This window comes from Anthonomus grandis, chromosome 4 (genome assembly GCF_022605725.1).
Source record: "Anthonomus grandis grandis chromosome 4, icAntGran1.3, whole genome shotgun sequence".
Classification (NCBI taxonomy): domain Eukaryota; kingdom Metazoa; phylum Arthropoda; class Insecta; order Coleoptera; family Curculionidae; genus Anthonomus; species Anthonomus grandis.
In genome coordinates, this window is record NC_065549.1 from 14,744,931 (window position 1) to 14,770,764 (window position 25,834).

Below are 25,834 nucleotides of genomic sequence, written 5' to 3' on the forward strand. Positions count from 1 at the left end.
TAGGGTAAACTACTTAAGGAAAATATAGCTTTTAGGATGCAGATTCATAGAACCTATAGAAATGACAAGAAGAAAAATTGAAATAATCAATTTTCATTATAACATCGTCTTCTTGGTCTGAAGTGTCATAAAGAATAGTAATAGAATTATTATTTTTAATGCTAATAAACTATGTCAGAAAACATAACTTACAGATGTCCTGGTAAGAAGGGTAGAAATAAAAAGATACAAAAAAAAAACGATTTGCCTGGAGAATGCACTTTTAAAAATTTGTTTTCAAAAGTTTAAGCTTTATTCAATAACAGTTATTTTATTAAGATAGAGCAAGAAAAAGATTAAATACCTATTTTAATCCTAAGATTCTAATATACCTAAGAGATATGTAACTAAATAAATAAAACAATATAATAAAGACATTAAATCGAATTAAAGAAAATATTGATTTACGATATGTTTACCGGCAACCGAACATTCCTTAGAAATTTTAATAAAAGCTCGTCGAATATTCACATGCACGCCAGAAAATTATTTCCTTGCTGGCCTAGAATTCACGCATTAATTTTTTTTAAATTTATATAGTGCCTAACGGATCTTTTTATTTGTTCTGTTCGTTTTTAAGTGGGAACCATATTGGCTTAATGTGGGTTGGTAGCATGTAATATTACCGGTTTTCGCTTTTGAATTTAAATTTCACTACATTTTTATGTGTAGATAATAGAGGTATGTATTGAGTCATTTTCTAAATAAGTTTTTAAATGATGAATCAGGAATATACACGCTGTAAGTGGTCTTTACAAACAGGTGTTTGGCAGGTCCATGCATTAGATACATATAGTCTTTAGACTAATGTCATAATTATAATAATTATCAGAGTTTTTACCTACAGAGTTCGTTGGTGCCTAATGTCCAAACTAAGTAACTTTGCACTAGGACAAATTTACTTAAATCAGCAAATTTTGGTTTAAATAATATGTGGTAGATTTATGCAAAAACCCTTTACAGACACGCTTTATATGGTTTACTTGAAAAATTTATCTACCCAGCCAACTAAAGACCCCTAGTTTTGTTATAATTTTTTTTAAACCGATGGCAAACAATTATTAAAATCTTAATTCTTATATAAGGGTAAGTTTATCTGCACAATTTTATTATTTCTTGTCAGCTAATAATTCGTACACGTGACATAGGGTAATTAATCTGATTTAATTGGATATGACTTTAGGTGAATAGTTTATAGTCGAGGAATATCGCCAACATAATATTTTTATTAAAATAACAATGAATGCAGTCATAATACAAATAAGGAATAAAAAATCTATATCTGGAAAACGATTGCATGTTGTTGCATTTTAAACATTAATATCATATTTTTTACCTCAAATATAGATTCCTATAAAAAAATAATGAAAGGTATATCATTGTCATTTAAATTATGGCTATGGACAATTTCAAATTTTCCTTGATTTAAATTATATTTCAATTTAAACACCTTTTTTTTATTGATGTTAAAATCTTACGATAGTTTACATTCGGTGTCCCACAATCAACATCACAGGCTGTAACTTTTTATCTTTACATAATAAATTTCTTAAGAAAATGTATTTTTAATAGTTATAGGACCACTACCCAAAATTACTTTAAAAAGCTTCCTCATAAATTCATCCTCTAAAAACTTAAAATTTTAAAATTAAAATGTTTATTTTTAAATTCTATTTATTTATTATATAATATTTTAATCATATTAATCTGTTTTACAAAATTTAAATGTGTTATTTAAATAAATGCTCAAATTGAGCTTTTATATTAGATTTCTTTTAGAAAAGCTGCAGTAATTATGAAAGCAGTAATGGTTCGACAGGCTTCACAAATTCCGTTTTTAAGCTCTTCAAGATTATTGGATGGTCGTTGATAAACTATATCCTTTAAATAACCCTAGATAAAAAAAAATGCATTGGAGTCATATCTGGAGAGCGGGCTGGCCCTAATAGGATCCCTATTTCCAATCCACCTATGAGTAAATCTATTTTCTAAATAATCTGTAATAATTTGGGCATTATGGGGCGAAGCGTCCTCTTGTTGCCCAATTATTAAATTGCGCTCTAAAATAGGCACGTCTTCTAATAATTCACATAGTGAATTATAAAGAAAATTTAAATACCACTCTGAAGTTAATGTACCTTCATAAAAGGACGGTCTGTAGGCAATTTGGCAAAATAACGATTTAAATTATGAAGTCCGAATGTTTTTCTTACAGTTGTTATGGCTATGTGCTTATCGGTGTTCGCGGAAAATGCCAAGGTGTCAACATCCCGGCTGAGCTTTGAAAGAAGACCGTCTGGACCGTTTTAATTGGAAAGATTGAGTTAGTTGTTCTTTGTATTTCACTATAGTTGGTAGCTGAAATAATTTTAAAACCGTCTATTCGCTCCGCAAGTTGTTATACCTACTTAAATTTGTTATTCCGTTTTATATATATATATATATATATATATATATATATATATATATATATATATATATATATATATATATATATATATATATATATCTCATTTAATTTTAAATAAATCATTCTGACCAAAATTTATTGTTTTAATTGTCTGAGAGATTTACCCAAAATGCCCTACAAACTTCAGAAGTGAGATGTAAAAAAGAAAGGTGGCAATTTTAGTAGTGTACGCGGTTCGCGGTGGTTACGCGGTGTAAGTTTTGTTTGTGTTGGCGATTGGCATTTTTTTTATTCGGTGGAGTAGTGACGTCAGTTGTGTTGGAAAAATAAACAAAACAAGCATTGGTGCGTTTGTTTTTCCTAAGTCGTCACCTTAAGTGGAGTTGAAGAAAAATGTCGGCTCAAGATTTTACGGTAAATGAGTTGAAGGAGTTTTTCAAGCTCCGTAATTTACCAGTAACCGGCAGTAAGGCTGAACTTATAAACAGGCTGGACAGAGTGTCCGAGAGCATTTCGGAAGATTTGGTCAGCGAAAGACATCAAAGACAGGTCGATGTTGCTGCGTCTAGATTGGCTCAACATGAACTAGAAATGTTGAAACGTGAGCAAGAATTGGCGAGAAGGGAAATTGAACTTCTACGACGAGAACAAGAGTTGGTAAATTCTCGTACGACGCCAGAGAGGTCTGATAGCAGAAGCAGCTCCGCAGCTAGCAGTACAATCAGTATTCGAGCAATGGGCGATTTATTGGGTGATTTTGATGGCTCCAATGATTTTGGAAAATGGGAGCAGCAGATACACTTCTGCGGGCATCTTATCAATTGGATGATAACGCTGTCAGAGCTTTAATTAGCTCTAAACTGAAAGGTCGGGCTTTGTCTTGGTTCCATTCAAAGCCAGCTCACATAACAATGGATATCACCACTTTGTTAGATAACATGCAACATGTTTATGCACCATCCCAGTAAATTGTTAATAAGGAAAGATTTTGAATATAGACATTGGAGAACAGGTGAACGATTTACGGATTATTACCATGACAAGGTAATTTTGGGAAATCAGGTGCCGATTGAAAAGGAAGAATTGATAGGATCTATATAATTGATGGGATTTCGGATCGACAATTACGAGATCAGGCTCGTATTCAAAGTTTTCGTTCAGGAGCAGATTTGTTAGAAGCTTTTGAAAAAATCACATTGGATTACATGAAACCATATATCTGTTAATTATTCCACAATAATTGAGAAGCTTACATTCTTAGATTCTAGTAAAGTTATTTTAGTTATATTTTTTTTAGTAGATTAAGTTTTTTTTAATTTTGAGAAAGCCGGGACGGTTTTATTGTCAGTTTGGCCGATTTGTAGGCAATTTGGCAAAATAACGATTTAAATTATGAATATCTGAAATATCTCTCATTTAATTTTAAATAAACCATTCTGACCAAAATTTATTGTTTTAATTGTCTGAGAGATTTACCCAAAATGCCCTACAGGTCTAATAAAATGTCCATTAAATACACCAGCCCACACGTTTATACCAATTATAGTTTTAACCCAGATATTACTACTGTCCTTTTAAGAGGCAATCGATAAAATGTCGTTATATCGATAACTTTAACTTAGCGTTGATAGATGGCACCTGTGATATTTATTGTTAAACATATCTATTTAAAGATTTCATCAGTCGCTCGCACCATAACTTTATTTACGTACCGGCTTTGCATTGTTTTGTTTTGTTTTTTTATGAAACATGGATATCGCTGATTGGAAGTAAGTTTTTTTATTACCTATTAAACATAAGCACTTTAGGCTATATGATTTTGTCAATTCATTTACTTGAATCCAATTATAGTGTAAATATTGGCTTTAGTTTTTTTTTGCATTCTTGCGTACGACCATTTTTGTTTTGTTCTTTTAAAAGGACAGTAGTAATATGTAATACAATGTTGATATTTTTTTAGGAGGCCGTTAAAATTGCACGAGTTAGTTGGAGAACTTACAGATGGTTAACTTACAGAGACAGATGAGATTCCAACGCCTTCTGATGGTATAATTATTTTTCCTCCTGACAATGCAAATGATGATGTGACAGATTGCGACTCAGGAGACGAGGATGTCACAACTATTGATCATTTACCAGGAAGCCAGCTGAGAAATGACGTAGAGCTAATTTTTGATAAACAAGATCAGCGTGCTCAAGAATCGGATTCAGATGAAGACATGCCTCTTTCTGAACTACGCATACAAGAAAACAATGCTTCAATATTTCCGGAAAAACTAACATCCGCATCCTGGCTTGTCAGAGATCTTTACCAGCATTCTAAGGATGTTTACTGGAGACCAAAAATCGAACCCAAACAAAATCGTCCTCCATTACAACTCTTCACGCTTTTCTTTGACGACGACCTATTCAGTATGATAACTACATTTACCAATACATACGCGGCACAAAAAAACTTGATTAGTGATGTTACAGATAGCGAAATTCAGTTTTTTGTGGGTGTGCTTATTTTGAGTGGCTACATAGTATTACCAAAAAGATATATGTATTGGGAAAATCGTGATGACAGTCATAGTACCAAAGTTGCCGAGGCTATTTCGCGAGATAGATTTACCCATATAATGAAAGCTCTTCATGTGTGTGATAATAATAATCTAAATAATACGGACAAGTTTGCTAAAATACGACCATTATATGACGCATTGAATAAAAATTTTTTAAAACATGTTCCTTTCGAGCATGAACATAGCATAGATGAAGCCATGGTACCATATTTTGGAAGGCACCCTACGAAACAATTTATACGAAACAAACCCATTCGCTGGGGTTATAAACTCTGGGTAGGTACTCTTCACCTAGGATACATTGTGTGGTTTACACCATATCAAGGCAATTCATCGCAGATAACAGATTTATACAAAAACTTGGGACTTGGTTCGTCAGTTGTTTTATCCTATGCAGATGTGCTTCAATCATGTTGGCCAAAAACGAGATTCCACCTTTTTTTGATAACTTCTTTTCATCCATGCACCTGCTAAATGAACTAAAAACTAGAATCATTTTCGGTACAGGTACAATAAGGGACAATCGTACACTAAAATGTCCCCTAATCTCAGTAGCAGCTATGAAAAAAATGAAAAGAGGAACATACGATTACAGACTAGATAAAGACACAGGAATTGTGATTTGTCCCTGGCATGACAATAGTGGTGTTACGATCCCGTCTAACTTTTGTTAACACCACAATCACACAGAGTAACACCACATCATCTTGTGAAACGCTTCTCCCAAAATGAAAAAAAAACACATTTTTGTTTCTCAACCAAATGTTATAAAGCAGTACAATTCTTTAATGGGCGGCGTCGACCGCAGTGATCAAAACACTAGTCTTTATCGAATCTCTAAATCGAAATAAGGGGAAAAAATGGTACTTTCCTCTAGTTGTACATGGTATTGATATGGCTATTCAAAACGCTTGGCAATTGCACCGAAAAGATGAAGGAAGTCTTGATCAGCTTGAGTTTAGAAGGCAAATTGCTTGCAATCTTTTAGAAACCTATAAAAAAGATACCAAACGTGGCCCAACAAGACGGAATCTCACTACGGTTTTACACTCAAGATTTGAGGGTAAAACCATTTAATTATTTATCAAGCAAAATAATCTCGTTGTGTTTACTGCAAGAAAAAGGTTCAATTTCTGTGCGAAAAACGCAATATACCATTGCACCCAAAATAATGTTTCAAGAACTTCCATACAATGTAAATTTCGAATAAATAATAATAAAGTTCTATTTTCCAGTACCTACCAGTTTTTACTACTGTCCTTTTAAAAGAACATGACGTATTTTCAAACCTAATGCAAAAATTAACCTTCTGGTATTTTTTTGTCGTCAAATAAGCCACATGTGCTAATATTTTTCACAAATAAAACTAAAACTAAAAAAAAATAGTTTTAGTAATATGTGGGATAAAACGAGTTTCCATTATCCATCTGGGATTGTTTTCAGACCAACAATGTGTATTATGTCTATTAACTATTATATTATTTTGGAATCTACTTTTAGTAGTTCAACAGATTCACAAACTTCGGGATTATCATAAATTAAAACCCGAAGGGATGTAATAAACTCTTATCTTCGTTGGTATTCAGTAGGGCAAAGTCCTTGCACTATGTGGATTTTAAAAGGGCGGTGTTGGAGTTGTGGAAGAATTCGCTGAATACTTCTTGCAATATTATATTATCTGGATTGTATGGAATATGTGAATGGAATTTTGTGTCAATGAAAATATGTAGATTCACTGCAAATCAACACAAATATAACATTTTCCTCATTTCTTGCTGTCATTTGATGACGGGAATGTTTTAAATTTGGAAATGATCCGGTACGCATTTTTTCCTCCACTCTTGAAAACGACTTATATGAGGGTGTAGGACAATTAGGAAAACGTTCTCGATATACCATTTATTATACATACATTTCTTTTTCACGACAATTTCTTCTACACTCACCCTAAATAAAAACCATATCGACATATTCATTTGGAGTAAAAAGTTGCGGCATTCTGCAAAACAAAAGCAAAACTAAATAGCGGAGACTATGGAACTAAAATGTGTATGACCTATATATAAAGACAATAAAACTGAATATTAAAAATAACAGATTACCAAAACGGATATTGCCAGTTTAAAAAATGCACGTATTTGGCCATAAATGTTTTTATAGCATTTAAAAATATTTTATACTGAAGACGAAGTTAAATTATTTGTTTACAAATTCAAACATACGCTATGCTGCTGATCATTTTTAACTAAAGTCAATAGTGTTTGGAGCGTTATTGGTAAACATTCTTGTTCTTTTTAACTTGCTTGAATTACATAAATAAAATACTAATAACTTGAAGATTTGCAAAGGTTTTTAACAAAAGGATGAGTGAACTAATAAGAAAATGAATAAAAGATATTTTGTGCCTTACGTTGATGTTAACACGTGATTTTTTAATGAAATTGAATTAATAATTTTACAAGCATTCCAAACATTAGAAGAAATAATGGTGGTGTTCTTAAAAAAAAATTGTGGTGGTTTTTAGTGGATGAATTTTTGTCGGAGGTAGTTTTGTTAAGTAATTAAATTTTAAGTTTTTATGTATATTAATAATAATTACGATAAGAGGGCTACATTCTCAAGAAGTTACGAGATTGAGAGAATTTTTCTGCACCATAGCGAAAACATCTAGCTACATAAGACAATTGCCATCGCCGACAAGAACTACTCACCGCAATCTCAAAGTACCAAAAAACGAACTTTAAAATAGTATTTGTCAACGAGAAAGAAGAAAAATTGAGCCAAATGGAACTTCATGGTAAACATCATAATAATCTTTATCAACAACCTATTGATTAAGATGCATCAAACAGATCACTCGCAAACTGAAATCTCTTTCCAGAGACCGAAGTACTTATAATAGCTATCCAGGAGCACGTAATCAATACAAATAGCTATAAGAGAAATATTTGTAGAAATTCGAGTGTTTAGACCAACAAATGTAGAAAGTTTTATTAAGCTTCTAAGGCTATCCGGCACGTAATTTCCAGCTGCAGTGTGTGAGCTAATACGAATTATATGGGACAACACAATCACATCTGCAATATTATTAACCAAAATTGATTATTACCTAAGAAATACCGACTTATTAACACCCACACACCATACTACAAAAATATTAACGGCAGCAGGTGCTAGAGAACAAGTTTAAAGCATCAAGCTGGTGCTATCGACGATAACACCGCTTCCGATGAACAAGCTATATGAAAACTTTTTATCTAAAGTATAGGCAAAAATATTTTTTAGGAAATTATTTTTTTTATATTTATTTTTGTGCTGACTTAATTGTACTAAGAGGTATTTTACTGTTAAAAGACCGAAAGCAGATATATCAAGATTTTGAGTTCCCTAGCTAGAGTGTATCTAAAATAATTTAAGGCCAGTCCATTATTATCTATAGATACCAGTTCATTATTACCTTTAGACAGGTGACAAAAAACCGACCAAATATTGTGGTAGTCGACAAGGAAATCAACTCAGTTCTTCTGGTGGATATAACAGTACCAAACAACAAACTACGTGCTAGGCAAGTACCAAGAGAAAATTACTAACTATGCAGATCTAGCGATGCAAATTAAACCAATGTAGTATATTGACAAGGTTAAATTGTGCCTGTAATCCTATCTACGACTGGTTCAATTCCCAAAAGCCTAGACGAAAGCTTCACCAATAAAGGACTTTAAATAAATACTTTTATAGAACTTGAACGAGTCGTCATCCTTTTGATAGTTGATATTCGGGATATGTGACTAACTCTCGCTCTGAAAATTTAAATTCTATAGTGATATAATAATTTTATCCTATTAATTCCATTAATTGCATCTTATTTGTTTGTGAGGGTTTATATTATTATTATTAGGGTTCCCTCAGTCTACTGGTTTTCTTGTTGTCTTTTTGTTTTTGAATTTATCCTAGACTTCAGTTTACACTTTGAATATTTTTTTAAATCTTTTTGGACACTGAGATTCTCACCACGGCATCACCTGTTTCCCTACATTGGACCATACTATCCTGTATCTTAACAGAATTGGCATCGATTTGGTTACCAAATAAATATATATTAAAAATAATAATAAGAATGATGATAATAATAGTTGCAAAAATACTGCATCAACAGGTTGCAGAAAAACTCTTTTCATCGATAGCCAAGGTACCATATTATAACTATAAGCCGGAACCAGTTCTTGAAAATGAGCAACAAAAATTGTATTGGGATTGCACTGTACTTACAGACCACCGAGTGAGTAACGATAGGCCCGACCTAATACTAACCGATAAAATTTCGAGGAAGACAACCCTTCTATTCCTAATAATAACAACCTAAGAGCAAAATATAATAAAAATATTATTAAATACAGAGATCTAAAATACCAGATACGAAGACAATAGGAAATGAGGGAAGTGCGGACAGTTCCAACTATTGTGTCAACAAAACGAGCTTGATCGAAAACATAAAACTGCTTAACCTTTAGGAAAGCATCTATAAAGATGCAGGATGCAGTCAACTAGTTTTAAAAACTTGTTTTGTAATTTTAAGGAAAAACTCCATTCTAAAGTAAAGTCAACATAATATTGAAAAGTTAGTAGGAGAAGCCTTTTTTTCTTAAATAAAATGCTAATGTGTGTGCTAATGCTAATCATGTAATTTTAGTCTAAGTTCGTTATTTTTTAATATCATCCTTCTGATATCTGAGATATCTGGGATAAGTGAATGATTATTCCTACTATGGAAAAACCATTCCGAAATTATTTTTTAATTTTTGTTGTTCGTTTTATTTTTTAACTATTTTGGTAATTAATTGTTTTTTTTTTCTATACATACGTAAATATGCGTTTTTTTTTTGGGGTTTCTACTCTAGAACTAAGAACATTTGCATTTTGACGGAATTGGATCTAGTAATGAAAATCCGCTTGAATGAGATTAATTATCAAAACCAATTAATTGCTATAATAAAGCTGCTTTGTAATAAAATTTCTTAAAAAGCAAAATATTAGTAGGGGAGACCGGGGTTGGTTGTTACAATTTGAAGAAAAATACTTGTAATTTTATTTTATTGAAACTATTGAAAAACAACCAACCCCGTAACGGGGTTGGTTCTTATATCCTTCGGGTTGGTTGTTACACCATTAAGCATCGTCATCTGAGTCACAGTTGATACATACAAAGAACAAATCGGCATCTACATAGAGACTATGAGCCCATTGGTGACATTTGGTACACCTGATCCATTTTTTAGCGGGCTTTGATTTTGAATAAAGTTTAAAGCAAACCAAGCAAAAGGAGTCATCTTCATCACCACTCGCCTTTAGCAGGTTTTTTACACTTTTTTATTTGTTTTCCTTTTGTGTTTCCTGTAAGATTCTTCTTAACTCTGATAATTTTTAACTCTTGTTTTTTTTTCTGGCATTTCGTTTTTCTTGTTCCAATTCAAGTTCTGTTTTGTTCGGAGTATCGGTTAGGATAGCGGCTTTGCGCCATTTATGACCTCTAAAATTAGTTTTACGAATTCCAGCTTTTGGAAATGGACGTATATCTGAAGGGCTAAAATAGAGCGTATTACTTTTGGTATTCTGTGGACAGATAGGCCTCGGCGATATATCACGTGAATAACCAGGCTTCGGCGATATATCATGTGAAGAACCAGGCTTCGGCGACTCAACTCTAGTTGGTATTTGGAGGATGTTGGGTTTGGAATTAGGGGCAAAAGACGGCGGGATATTTGAAGTAGTAGGGGATTTTGAAACGTCAACAACTTCAAATTCCTTAGGGTCAAACGTTTTTAAGCCATCTCTGGAGGTTTCAATATATTTTATTGACTTCTCTATAACAGTTTCTTCATTTCCGGGAGGATTTTTATCATTTTCTTGGATAATGACAGGATCAGGGCGATCAGTTACAGAACTAGAGAGGAATTCATTATTACTAAAGATATGCCTATTCAATGGATATATTCCTGCAACTCGAAAACCTGACTGAATATTCTTTGGTGTCGCTGCTAATGGTAGAGCATCACGCACAAAACCAGGTATGTCGTAGATTGACATGGTTTTGCCGGGATTGTTTCTTAACCAGGAGTCGCACAAACTATTAGCATATTTCTCTAGTGGGCCATAGACGGACCTGCCTAAGGGCTGAAGTTTATGGGAACAGTGTGGAGGTAGAGATAAAATTATAACACCATTTTGCCTACAAATATCTATTTTTCTAATTGAAAGATGTGAGTCGTGATTGTCTAGGATTAACAAAACTGGTCGTTCTTTTGAACACCTTGTATGCTTTATGAAATGTTCAAGAAATTTGACGAAGTCCTCTTGGATCATCCAGCCTGATTTGTTTGCAGTTCCAATACATCCGCTTGGGCCGTTTGCAACAAAATAACTTTTATAATTTTTTCTAGGGAAAACAAATATTGGAGGGACTGTATTTTCACTAGCACTTACAGCCAGGGCTATTGTAACTAAAGCACCTCTTTCGGCAGAAGTCACACTACCCACTTGTTTTACACCCTTATTCGCTATTATTCTGTCTGGTTTTTGGACCGTAGTAATCCCCGTCTCATCTACGTTGTAAATATCTTGGCATTCAAATTTGTACCTATCCATGACTTCCTCCAATAGATCAAAAAATCTGTATACATTTTCCCGATTGAAGCTCGTTGTTCTGCTCAGACTGGTTGCTTCGGGAAAATAGCTTTGGATGACGCTTACGAAATCCAGATAACTCAGTCTCCTGAGGCCATTGAGTTTTCATGCCAAGCTTGACGAACTTCAACGTTGTTCTTAATAGCCAATTCAAATCCCAATCTTCGAACTTCTTTGGTTGACAGACCAAAATACATTTTAGAACACTCTATTAAGTACTTCCCAAGCTCAGCTTCCATCGGATCAGATAAAATTTGACGGTTCCTTGTATAGCCAACCGTAGGATCCGGATCATTTAGCTCTATAAATAAAAAAAAATCTCATCCTGACGGTGTTTAAACAAACTGTAAAAGTAAACTTACCTTTATTTTTAATTTTTTGCAATATCTCTGCAGGGTCATGAAATTTACACTATATTGTTCAGCAACCGTCCTAAGAGATCTTTTATTTTCCAATACTTCTTTTGCAGCACTACGAAAGGTGTCTAGTGGTATACGTCCCCTTTCGGTTTTTCTTTTAAAGTTTCTCATATTATCGCCTATTAAACAAGATAAAAACGTCAAAGAATTGTAGTTGAAACAAATGGGGGGTTGGTTGTTACAATGTAACAAATTACCCCGTTGACGATGTAACAAACAACCCCGTTCGTATATTTTAGCAAACGAAGCATCTCAAACCTCACCTTATTATTAATCAGAAAAAATGACCGGACATTAGAATTTAGATGTATTTCCTTACGATATAGCAAATCTATTCCACTTACACAGAAAAAATGATAAAATAAATTCGCGGTAAACTAATAATTGCTTTTAAGGTTAGAAAATACATACACTGCATTTATCGAATAAATATAAGCAATGGAACAGCAGAACTACACTGGTCGGTTTACCGGCGCACAACGAATTGACAATTGATATGATGGCGCTGCATCGATGTTGGCGTGCGATTTAAACTAAGTGTAACAACCAGCCCCTGTAACAACTAACCCCGGTCTCCCCTACTCTCAAAAAAATTTTCGAGGCATATCTAAGTGGCAAGTTATCAATTATTTTAATGATTTGCTTATGTAAAACTTTCGATGGGCCAATAGTATTCTGATTTGTGGCTTTCCAAGCCGTTATATCATATGTATATGTTAACTATGACTGAACAAGTGCAAAATACACAGTTTTTATGTTTTTTATTGGTAAAATAGTTTTAATCTGTGTAAGGAGGTATAATAGCAAGCATAGTTTCTTAGTTTACTTCTGTACGTATAAATTCAATTTTAAATAGTTGTCAAAAATAATGCCCAAATATCTTGCGTTACTAGACTTGTTTAGCTTGTAAAGTTCATTATTTCTACTTGGAAACATAACGTTAATTTAATTATTAGGTGGAAATATCCCTATACAGTGATAAAAGCAAATACGATTTTGTATCGAAGGCCTTCGCCAGGTAATTGAATATTATTTTTTCTGTGTGAGTCCAGACTTTATCTACCAAAAACCCAAATAACTGAAAATTTACTAATAATTCTTTAATTTTTTTTAAATATTTTGCAAATATTTCAAATAGGGCTTATTGGTCTCTAGGTAGATACTTGACTTCTATTATTGCTCCTACAATTAAGTTTTACCAAAATTTTTGAAAAATTTTCAATTCAGTTCAATTACTCGAGGATATATTGTATTTATTAAATGGGTCAAAGGTCTTAAAATTAATAGTACTTTTAAGTTAATAGTAATCACACTTATACCATCCTCTCCTGGTGATGAAATCTGAATCATCTGATCGTTGTAATTATTTGTTGGTTTAAAAAAAATAGATATCATACTCGTATTTGCGCATACCCATTTACATTACAAGTATTACTTTTATCTTGAATCTGTTACTTGGTGACTTATTTTTCTGTAAACTGAAAAATTCTGATACAGATTTTATATGATTGTAATTATTATATATAATCATTTAAATTATTACGCATAATTTAAATGGTTATGATATGCTTTTTTTATAAAGCGGGTGGCCCAGAATATATTCTTATATTGAGTTTTTTCGTAGTAAGGTGCAACTTAAAAAAAACGAATAAATACCAAAAATACATGTTTACTTATTTTAAAAATTGGTATAGAACACCTACAAAACAAAACACTATAAAAATTATTTTTCCATGTATGGTTGACCAAAATTTATCAGTTTTAACACTTTTAACTTAATGGTAGTAAACTCTATTTTGAATTTAAAAATATGATTCTTTTAAGGTTAATGTTTTTAGAATATCAAAAATATAATTGTCTTGAGGTTTTAAGATTCATTTTTCATAAAGATATATAAGAGTATAATCTATAATCGTTGATTGAATAATAGTATTATTTTGATTTTAACCTATAATTCAATCAACGGTATAATGCTTATTTTATGTAAAATGAAGGTAATTTATCGTTAAACTTTCAGGTTCAAAAAACAAGAGTGTTTACTTAACATACCTAAATATCAAATTTTATTTGATCTGGTCAAAAAAAGACGAAGTTATAGTGTTATGCCAATAACCGGTGCTAGTTGATATAGTTTTTTTATATATATTTATTTCTAAAATTGCTGTTAAGTCATTTCTTGTCAATTAACTTGTGTTTTCCAAAAATTATTAAAAAAAAAGTATTTGTTTTTTATTTTTTTTTATAGAAAATCTGAAGTATTTTTTTTTTTTAATAAAAAAATGGATTTTGCTATTGTGCATAAAAAGGTAATAAAAACAAAAACATGGTTAACTCTAATCGAGTATAATTGAACATTCTTAGAAAATGGACTAAATATTTTTTGCAAAAATCAAAATACAAACATCCCAAAATATATGTTCCTGATATACCGAATCAATAATCTAAACTTAAAATTAAAAACTAATATTTAATAAACAAACTTTAAACAAAATATTAAATAGAAATTTAAAAAGAATATGTTTATTTATAAATACTTTCTTATATAATTAAGCTTCATTTATATAATTAGAGATAAAAAAATATTATACGACTTATATGTGAGCATTGTGGATTAAAAAAAAAATTAAATCTACCAGGTAAGAAACAAAAAGTGAATTTTATGGCAGGACATAAATTAATTTTACAATATTAAAAAAATAATATTACAATTATTTTAGGTACCTAATTTATAATTAATTTTATCTCTCAAAACTCAAAATTTTATTGTTTGAGGGGAAAAATTTTATATCGATCGATTCTTTTATTAAATGACAATAATGCGTTTGACAAAAAATGCGAGAAAAAAAAATGAGTCCAAATTGGTATTAAGTTAAATCATTATATTTAGATGTGAAAACTAAATAAGAATTACCTAGAAATTAAAAAAAATTCATAGACGGTCTAGGTCATCAAGTCCAAATTATATCACTTTTTTTATTTACTCGCATGTCAATTTTCAAATCATTAGTATAATAATGACATAATGACGATGAACTTATTTAAGCTGCTGATTGTTGTAATACCAGACTTTACCTTCTCTGTCTAGACGTTATTTTAGTCAATTTTTCTTACTTATAAAACTAATTATTCTCACAATTATATAACAAAATAATATGTATCAAACATATTAGAACCGAAAATATATTTTACATATTATAGCAAGAAAAACTATACGTAATTCCAAAGTGATGAACGCAATTTGATATTAATGATAATCCTAGTATAAGGTCAACGTCTAGACCTAATAGGACATTTCCATAAATTAGAATACTTAACACAATGACTAGCGGAACATTTTTTTCTGAAACTAGGAAAATTCATTCTGGGTAAAATAACAATGTATTAACTATATCATGCAACTAGGGTATTTAACATAATTGTTAATAAAAAGTTTTTAGCTTTAATGAACATTTTTTTTTCTGCGATAGTACGATAACTCTAAGAGAATCATGTCCTTTTTAAATATTGTGTAATTCATTTAAACCAATGCCTTCTTAATCCTAACAGTTAGGTTTTTGGTTCTTATCTGATTGTGTTAATTTAGTAAATACTTTTAGGGTTAGAAATTACTATGTATTCTATTAACCCTTTCAGTCACGAAACGCTTTGTGAAATTTTTTTTTGTGGTTTTTTTAACTGTTGGTAATATTTAAAAATTTTTTAAACTATTTGCAGGTTTCTATGACCTTGGATAGTCAAGGTCAAAGATGTACACTACAGTGAACACCATGACCAAGCACTGACAAAGTGTATATAAAAAATACTCTATAACTTACTTTATATCAGTTTATTTAGTGTGAAAACCGTGAAAACAGTTTTTTTCTCTACTAACGCAAAGAGATATATTACATTTAGAATATTTTTTATATATGTGCGGGACTTACACTGAGCTTCTTTGCACCTCCCTATTTTGTCGCAAAATATAGGAAAATGGCCGATATTATCAAAACGTACATCTAAGACAGGTCTAATTTGTTTATTGGTTTCAGTAGGTATCAACGGAGTGTTTTGAGCACTTGCCGCAGCTGAAGAAGTCGTTGGTCTTTCTCGTTTCTTTGTAGGTATTTTTCCACATAATATAAGAGATTCAGTCAAATCTTGACGAAAGTGAATTAGATCAATGACATTTTTTTTAGGTACACCAAGCTTTTCAGCATTTTTCTTGTACTCTAACCTAATTTACAACCTGGCTGTTGTAAACCTTAATTTACAACAGCTATATCTAAGGCATGTGAAATAAGTCGTACCGTCCATTTTCTTGACCTAATAAAGGACCTATAAAAGGAGATCAGAAAATCGCACTTATCCACACCTCCCATTCCATTATTGTAAAGTGACACTACTTTTGGTCTTCGAACTTCTATATATTTTTTGTTTTTCTTGTCCCATCTTTGACACATGTCATGTGGAGAAACTCCAACAAAATTGGAACCAAGAGTAACCACACTACTATCGACCCATTTGGTCAAGATAACACCGGAATTTTGACACATGAGATTTTCCATGAATCCTCTCTCTAATTTTTTCTTATTTTCCTGGCGGTACGTAAATGGTGGCTTGGAAAATCGATCTTTTTGAATCGTCCCGGCTACATAAATTTGCTTTTTAGATAGCCACTCAAAAAGCCAATACGAGCTAAGTTGTCAAAAAAAAGTTTAGATTGTAATAGCATCCGTTCTGACAATTGCATAACAACAGCAGGTCCTTGGCCAAATAATTGGTATTCTGTTTTTAATTATGTAGCGGCACCCTGATAAATGATAAAATCATAAATTGTTCCAGATTCTCAACATAATAAAAACAACTTTATGCCCCACTTTGTTTGCTTATTTTTAATATATTGTTTTATATTTTAGTGGATTTCATCCACACTGTATACTTCTTCGGGATCCAACAAGTTGAACCTTTTTTTATGGAGTTATATAAAGGTCGTATTTTCCATAGACGATCTGCGGAATTTTTGTCTTCCTCTGTAGTAAAATGCATGTTATTTCTTATCTTAAAAAATCGATTCCCACACATATTTTCAGACATTTATAGAAAATTTTGGCTCCCAGTAAATGCGCACTCTTAGATAACTTAAATTTCCCATAATAAGCAAGATTCCAAAAAATGTCTTCAGCTCAAGAACGGTTGTGGCTGGAAAGTTAGCTACAGCCTTTTGTACTGCGTAAAAATTTGTTTTCTCCATACAGGACTCTAGCAATTTGTCAGTAAAATATTTGGAAAAAAAAGCCAAAGGTGATGGCAAATTTCTTACCCCGGATTGAGAGGGTTGAAAAAAGTGAATTGAAGGTGACATTTCATACATTCCTTTTATCCACCTTATATATTTTTTTGTATAAGATTTTGTGAATCAAAATACAGCTTGGCATATTCAGAGGCTGTCTGGCAAGAAGCAACTTTAGATTTTTCGAAGCTTACACTCCGGTCTGGGATGGCTTCATTGAATGAAGAATCTTCCAAGTCATTGAGACAAGGGCTAGTAGGACTCTCAAAAAGTTCATCTAAAATACAAGAATTTGTTTGCAATAACTCGAAAAATAAAACTTTTTTTATGTTATTATACCTCTTGAGGATACATTATCTATTTCTTCCCAACCGTCGTCATCCTCTAACCCCAATTCCTCTAACTCGGAATCATCCCCATTGATGAGTTGAAACAACTCGTTGTCCCCTAATGGTTTAGTCCAATATCTGTCAGTCATGAAGTACACTATAATGTACTTAAAATTTTAATTCATCATAATTACTTATCTAATAATCTTTTTGCAAAATACTATTATTTTGTGCTTACCTGATCTAATAATTATTATAATAAAAATATCTAACGCCTTTTTGTAAAAAAAAGCGTAAAAAACTTTGTAAACCTTAAAGAAGCACGTGTCTAATGAGAATATGCCGGCCAACTGTTCACACAAACATCAATATTATCAAACATTCATATTTGTACTTGACGCGACATCTAGAGAATTAAAGTGTTGTAGTGTCACGTTAATTCTCTAGATGATAATTATTGATTACATCACCTGTCCGAAACCAGCTACACGGATTAAATCTTATGAAAGTAGGTATACTGTAGTGTACACCATGACTTAAAGGGTTAATATAAAGCAGCATCCGTTCTTAATACTTATATTTCTTTGATTTTATTTTATATTTTAAATTATTTATCTAGAATTTAAAAATTATTTACTAATATTTAAAAATTTTAAAATTAGAGGAGCTCACTTGTTTGCTTATTTGCTCTTTAATTAAAACACAATTAAAAAAGGTTTAAATCATCAAATCTTACATATTTTATGCATAACCTAAATGGAAATTATACTTAGTGTTTTAAAACTTATTGGTTTTAGTCATATTTGAGCAACTTTTAAATTGTTCGTAAATTGATTGACTGAATAGTATTTTCTTTATTATTAGAAAACTAAGAAGTAATCAAACTTTATACAGCTTTCAATATTGAGTCCTATTTTTTTGAAAGTATAATCACCATAAATCAAATTTTGTTAGTTTTTCACAATGTCAATATTTTTTTATTTATACCTATAAGATTAATATTAAATTATCTAATGCTTTAAAATCTTATTTGTTACTGACCTCATATAACCAAAATACCATTGTAATAAAATTGGCGGAAAACAAGTTACATAACTAAGTAGTTGCGAATAAATGTTTCACAAATCTCATGCTAATGATTTTGTTAACCTTGAAAGTGTTTTTGGCATCTGATATCGGATATCCTTTTCTAGAAAAAAAATCGTGAAAATTAAAATATCGCATGTAAGTATTATATATTATCATATTTTATTAGACTTTTGTATTCTTTTTTCGATATCATTTAAATAGGACATTGTATTTTATGCTAAAATAGGTAAAAGTAACTTAATTCCTAATTATAAGGTTTTTATCGACCTAACGCTACCGTAAACATCGCTTAAAGGCAGAAATTAACAAATCTATGATTTTTTAAGCATGATTTAAATATATAATAAAAATAATGCGTTAGTCATAAATTCTAAGTGAATATGTTAATTTTCGGGTCTTAAAATATTTATTTGCACTTTTTTAGCAGATGAAATTAAAAATCGTTAGGCGAATAGTTAGGTGATATTTGTTGGTGTTTTTATGTGTGTATTGTTTAAATATATTTAAAGAAGATCTGAAAGTTAATAAATCTTTGATTCATGCATTATTCTCAACTATAATTACTATATCTCTCGAGAATACTACGGAATATTTGTAAAATTATATTTTACGTAAATTTCAATAGAAAAATGAGCTTGATGATATTATTGATTACATTAGTTGCAATAATATTAGCTATAAAATTTTTAGTTTAATTTTGACCTCAATTTAAGATATACGAACTTAATGGGTTCAGTTTTAATGAGGAGTTTTTACTTTTAATTATATAAACTGTTTAAATTATATATTACGTGATATTATGTTATTAATCTGTAGGAAGTTTTGTGACTAAAGTAGCAATTCCCAAAGGAATTGTTGAATTAAGGTTCAAAAAAAAAAAAACTATTTATTAAGGTGTCGAAGTTTCGATCTTTACAAGATCATCCTCAGGATATGAAAATTGCGTAAACAATTATGTAACTGTTAAAAGTTAATTTTAACAATTTATTTTATTTTATGATTTTATGGAATCGAAGTTTATGGTTGTCAAACGAATAATACCTTTTTTCTCAAGTAAATAATTTTTGCCTGAACTTTCTCCCAAATCCCAACATGTGTTTTTACCTACTTTTTAAGAAATGCCTTTGTTACCAGTTTAGCTTAAGTGCACTTAAAAATCCATTTTTCTCCTCAAGTTCACTTAAGTGTTGGCCCCATGACACACGTGCATCCCACATTTTTACCCAACATTTCACCCCGAGTCCCACGAGAAAAAATCAGTATTCACTCCGTCGCCGCAAAAAGAAGTACCTACTCTCGCGCCCCCGAAACACAAGGTTTCTTTCACCAGTGAAGGAATTCACAAAGCTTAAAGTACCGAGAAAATAAGTTAGTCAAGAGCAAGTTGGCGCAAGCAATTCCTCTCTCTCTCACTCTCTTCCGTTTAAGTATTTGTCTAAAGTTCATATATGTATACCTAATTGTTACGATAAAGTAGTTTAAGTTATGTAAGAAGGTCTATAGTGAATAAGTGTGCGTAAAGGTGGAAAACTGAACTGAAAGTGAGTGCAACGTTGTGAGTGCAACAGTGGTTGTCAATAGCTGCACAAACCAAGGTGACGTTAGTGCTAATGCCGTTCCTGGTTCCTGCTAAGTTCCTGCTATTGGTCTTGTGATTCTGGAAGGCTGGTAACGTCAACTAATATTGTAAACCCTGTTAAATAACTAACTTCAACATTGTAAATCGTTCATTAGTCTATACCTGTAAATTATTACTAACCAAAAGGTACAATAAACCCTTATGTAATCGTAAATCACAACTGTGTAATTTATTGAACTGGACCTATGTCATCGAAGGGCTCGTCAATGCAGTAGCCGTTGCTCGAGCAGGTATAGGTAGGTTTTTAAGAAACCCTAATCTATATTCATGGTCCTTCGAGCCGGATTTTCCCAAGTTGTGATTTTACGATTCATCTAAGCAAAAACAAAACATACTTCTTGTGTAAAAAGTATATAATTGGTTCCGACATATGTGTCGGTGGTCCTTCGAGTAAACAGTATTTTAGTTAATTACTTACTAACAAACCTTTTAGTTATTTGTCCCTTGTTATTTTGTTATTTTTACTTGTTATAATTGTTATTTGGAAATAAGTAGCAACTCACTTTTTACTTTTTCTTTTAAATTGTTTATTGGTAATTAGTTTATTTTCTCTTAACAATTATTGTTTAAATTTAAAGAAAATCTATTCCCAAAAAATAAGCATCTGGTTGTCTCGTAAATTTTTGTGTTTATTCTGTAAGCCTAAAACTAAAAAATAAAATGGCTGAAGGAATAGAAATATCAGTAGAAGCGTTGGTTAAAAATCGCGGATATTTAAAGGCTAAAGTAACACGAATTGTTAATTGGTTTTTAGAAAATAATGATAGTATACATGACTTTTTAGAAATTCAGGTACGTGAAAGTATGTTAACCCACGCTTTTAAAGATTTTGAAGAGGTAGAAAAACAAATTGTAGTTTTAGATATAAGTAAAGTAGACAAGGATGATGTAGAAGACAAATACTTAACGTGTGTTGCTAAAATGCAACGTAAAATTTTAGAACTTTCCCCGCAAGCGCCAACTCAAGTAAGACATATAGTTCCCCAACACTCTCATTCCCCAAATGTTAGTTTGCCCCAAATTAGCATACCTCCATTTAACGGAGACATCACTAAATGGAATGCCTTTTTTCAACTTTTCTCTACCCTTATTCTAGATAATCAATCTCTCTCTGATATTCAAAGATTAATTTATTTAAAATCTTATTTAAGAGATGAACCCCTAAATTTGGTCGATAATTTACAATTGACCACTGACAACCTCCAAATTGCCCTAAATACCCTTAGACAAAGATATGATAATCAATTATCAATTATTTTTGCCCATATTAAAAATTTAGTTGACATTCCTATCCTAAATAAGGTATCCTCACACACACTTAGGGAATTTATAGTTTGCATAAAACAGAACTTTGATTCACTGAAAAATCAAAACATTCCAGTAGACCACTGGGATTTAATTTTAATTTATATTTTTTCTCAAAAATTAGACTTTGGCACAAGAAAGGCATATATATCCGAGAGAGGTTCTCAAATGCGCTCTTCCTCACATGTGGTCCCTAAGCTTGAAGAATTTCTAAGCTTTTTAGAAAAGCGTTGTTCGGTGTTAGAAGATCTCTCTGAAAGCCCTTCAACTAGAAATTATTCCCATGGACGTTCTTCTCAACACAACACTCCCTTTGTTAAAAAAATTTCACACTATGCTCATGGTGGGCAACGCCAAGGCAACCAAGTTATACCTCAAAGGTCTCCTCAAAACTCTCGCTCACATTTTGTTGCAGGACAAAAGTGTCCCTTTTGTGAGCACCCTGATCACAAAATTTATACTTGTTTTAAGTTTAAAGATCTTAGTTTAAAACAGAAACAGGATTTTGTTAATCATAATAATCTATGTTTTAATTGTCTCGGTTCAAGGCATCAAGTAAAAAACTGTACATCTCAGAGGTGCCAGATTTGTCATATGAAACACCATTCTCTTTTGCATCCAATGGATGATGCAGCACAGCCCTTGCAAAGCAGAAATTCAGATTGGAGGCCAAATCCTCAAACCCAAAATGAACGATCTCAAAATTTTAACAGAAATTCGCTTCTCATAAATAGCTCCCATTCTCGGAATCAAGGTTCAAGCCAAAGCTCCTCTCAGACTCAAGAACCACAAATCCCAAGCACAAGCAATGAAATTAACTCGAATCGCCCTCACGCTAATAAACCTGTGACTTTGTCAGTTTTCGCCACTGAAGATAATGAAGTTTTATTAGGTACTTCATTGATTCAAATACCCGACAAGAATGGTCATTTTATTATTGCAAAGGCAATATTAGATCCCGGGAGTACTATATCAATAGTAACCCAATCGCTGGTTCAAAGACTTGATCTCTCTCCTAAGACGCAGCCAATACAAATCTCTGGTATTGGCGGCAAAATTAAGCACTCTAATCACGCAATTTCCCTGAGAATTCATTCCTGTCACAATCACGATTACTTCCTGAATGTTAACTGCTGTGTATTAGACAAAATCACAGAAAAATCCCCTCACTTTAAAGTCAACAAATTTATGTTGAACCTTCCCAATAATACACCGCTTGCAGACCCCTACTTTGATACGCCTTCTACAATAGATTTATTGTTGGGAGCAGATGTATACTACCACATTCTTTCAGGCGAATACACCAAGGTTAACAAGGACTCTTTAACGTTGGTAGGTACTTACTTTGGCCACATTCTTTCAGGATTAATCCCCTTCCAAGCTCTCGTTCACAAAACCCCTTTGGCAAATTCTAAGAATTGCTTTTTAGTGCAATCATTAAATTCAGATTGCTCACTGGACTCATTAATTGAGAAATTTTGGTTACTAGAAGATATCTCGCCCACTCACGAAAAACCCCTATCCCCTGAAGATTCTATGGTTGAACAGAATTTTCAAAATACCACGGTATTTAAAGATGGTCATTTTCAAGTCGACTTACCCCTTAAAAGGCCCCAAGAGTCACATCCGCTAGGAGAGTCATATTCATTAGCCAAGAAAAGGTTTCACCACTTAGAAAAGCGTTTTCAAAAATCTCCTGACCTTTTTCTTGAATTCAAAAAATTTATCGGTGAATATATCTTACTCAATCATGCACGAATTATTCCCCTTTCCCTTAAAACTGAAAATCACAAAAATCGATACTTTCTGCCTCACCACTGTGTAATTCGTGAGGACAGTACAAGCACTAAACTTCGTGTAGTGTTTGACGGATCTATGAAAACGTCTTCTGGGCTATCACTTAATGACGTAATGCATAAAGGATATACAGTTCAACCTGAACTGTTTGATATTTTACTTAGGTTTCGAAGTTTTAAATTCGCTCTCACTTCTGATATCGAAAAAATGTATAGACAGGTGCGCGTTAACCCAAATCAAACTTACCTGCAAAATATTTTATGGCGCGACCATCCCTCTCAGCCAATGCAATGCATTGAATTACTCACCGTCACTTATGGCACGAACTGTGCCCCCTATTTGGCTACACGCACCCTGAATGAACTTGCCATTATTCATAAAGACGATTATCCTCTTGCGTCTCAAGCTATTTTATCTCAATGTTACGTGGACGATGTTCTCTGTGGGCAAGATACCTATGAAAATTTGGTAGAATTACATAGGCAGCTATTGGAACTTTGCAAGATTGGAAATTTTCACTTACATAAATGGTGTTCAAATAGCAATTTATTTTTGTCTAAAACTTGTGATAATGGGTCCCAAGAAAGTTTCACCATAGAAACCGAGGGAATTTCAAATAAAGTCCTTGGTGTAGGCTGGAATCCCGACTCAGATGAGTTTTTTATCTCTTTACCTGACACTAGGTCCGAAAGCATAATTACTAAACGTATAGTTTTATCTAAAATTGCGCAAATGTACGACCCCTTAGGATTCATAGCTCCCATTGTTGTAAATGCTAAATTAATTATGCAAAACATTTGGAAAGAAAAAATTAATTGGGATGAACCCCTGAAAGAACCCATTTTAACCCAATGGACCACCTTTATTAAAGATCTTCCCCAACTAATGTGTTTAAAAATTCCACGTTTTTTCCTAGCTAATAATAATCCCAGTTCACTTCAAATTCATGGATTTTCAGATGCCAGCAGGAAGGCATATGGTGCGTGTGTGTATATAAGAGCCCTTTATCCTAACAAAAATGTCTCTTGTCAACTTATTACTGCCAAAAGTAGAGTAGCCCCGATAAGAGAAATTACAATTCCCCGCATGGAACTCTGTGGAGCACTTTTACTTTCCAATTTAGTCACTCGTGTGTGTTCCATATTAAAAGAAAGATTTTCAGTTGACAACATTAATCTTTGGACTGACTCTGAGATTGTACTTGCTTGGTTAAATGCCCACCCTTCTCGTTTCAATGTGTTTGTAGCAAACCGCATTTCTCAAATTCAGGTTTTATCCCAAGACTGCAAATGGCGTCATATTCCAACTGCGGATAATCCAGCTGATCATCTTTCTCGCGGATTTACCGCAGACCAGATTCTCACCTCTACGCTTTGGTGGAACGGCCCAAAGTTCTTACTGGACCCGAATTTAAATTTAAAAATGTATGAAAAGGGACCTTGCTCCACTGAAGAAGAAGCAAGAAAAGCAAAAACGGTCTTGCTTGTTAACTCCGAAGATTTCTGGATAACACTTTTTAATCGGTTTTCTAACTTCTCGCGATTGCAACGAACTATTGCATTTATACATAGATTTGTAAATAATTGTAAAGGTAATGGTAAAAAATTTTATGGTGCTTTAGCTGTAACTGAATTAAAGGCTGCAGAAATTTTTATAGTAAAGCAAGTTCAACACCAAACGTTTTCAAAGGAAATCAGTGAACTAAAGTCAGAAGAAAGAAAAATTTCAAACAAGCAAGTCCTTAGGTTAAACCCCTTTATCGATACCTCCAATCTCATAAGGGTTGGAGGCAGATTATCCCAAGCACCCATATCATTTGATCAAAAATTTCCAATTTTATTGCCCTCAAAAAACCATGTTGTTGGACTCTTGCTAAAAAAAGAACACATTAGGTTAGGACATGCTGGTCCTCAAACGATATTGTCAAATATTCGTCTTAAATACTGGCCGCTAAATGGATTAAGAGAAATAAAAAAGATCTCTATAAACTGTTTACAATGCTATAAATTTAAGCTTAAAACAGGAGAACAAATTATGGCAGATCTCCCTAAATCCAGAGTTGTCCCTTCTAGACCGTTTTTAACAACAGGTGTCGATTTTGGAGGACCATTTATTATTAAATCGTCATCTCTTCGACGCGCCAAAATTGAAAAGGCGTATATCGCTTTATTTGTATGCATGGTCACTAAAGCTGTTCATTTGGAGCTAGTATCAAGTCTCTCTTCACAAGCATTTTTAGCATGCTTTAAACGTTTTATTTCAAGACGTGGATGCCCGGCAACAATTTTTAGTG

At 32.3% G+C, this 25,834-nt stretch overlaps 3 protein-coding genes across 3 annotated transcripts in view; 2 read left to right on the forward strand and 1 right to left on the reverse strand.

The window, feature by feature from the left end:
* Positions 1–3,394: 3,394 nt before the first annotated feature.
* Positions 3,395–8,578, forward strand: LOC126735245 (piggyBac transposable element-derived protein 3-like). Its single transcript, XM_050439194.1, has 3 exons — positions 3,395–3,461; positions 4,466–5,289; positions 8,477–8,578. The coding sequence occupies exons 1-3, from the start codon at positions 3,395–3,397 to the stop codon at positions 8,576–8,578; spliced, it is 993 nt and encodes a 330-aa protein (XP_050295151.1).
* Positions 8,579–10,434: 1,856 nt separating this feature from the next.
* Positions 10,435–11,655, reverse strand: LOC126735246 (uncharacterized). Its single transcript, XM_050439195.1, has one exon. It carries the CDS (start codon positions 11,653–11,655, stop codon positions 10,435–10,437), a length of 1,221 nt encoding a protein of 406 aa, XP_050295152.1.
* Positions 11,656–21,099: 9,444 nt separating this feature from the next.
* Positions 21,100–25,834, forward strand: part of LOC126735247 (uncharacterized) — a 28,625-nt gene continuing 23,890 nt past the window's right edge. Inside the window, exon 1 of the mRNA XM_050439196.1 lies at positions 21,100–25,447. Within this exon, the coding sequence (XP_050295153.1) occupies positions 21,100–25,447 (4,348 nt within the window). The remainder of the gene's footprint in view (positions 25,448–25,834) is intronic.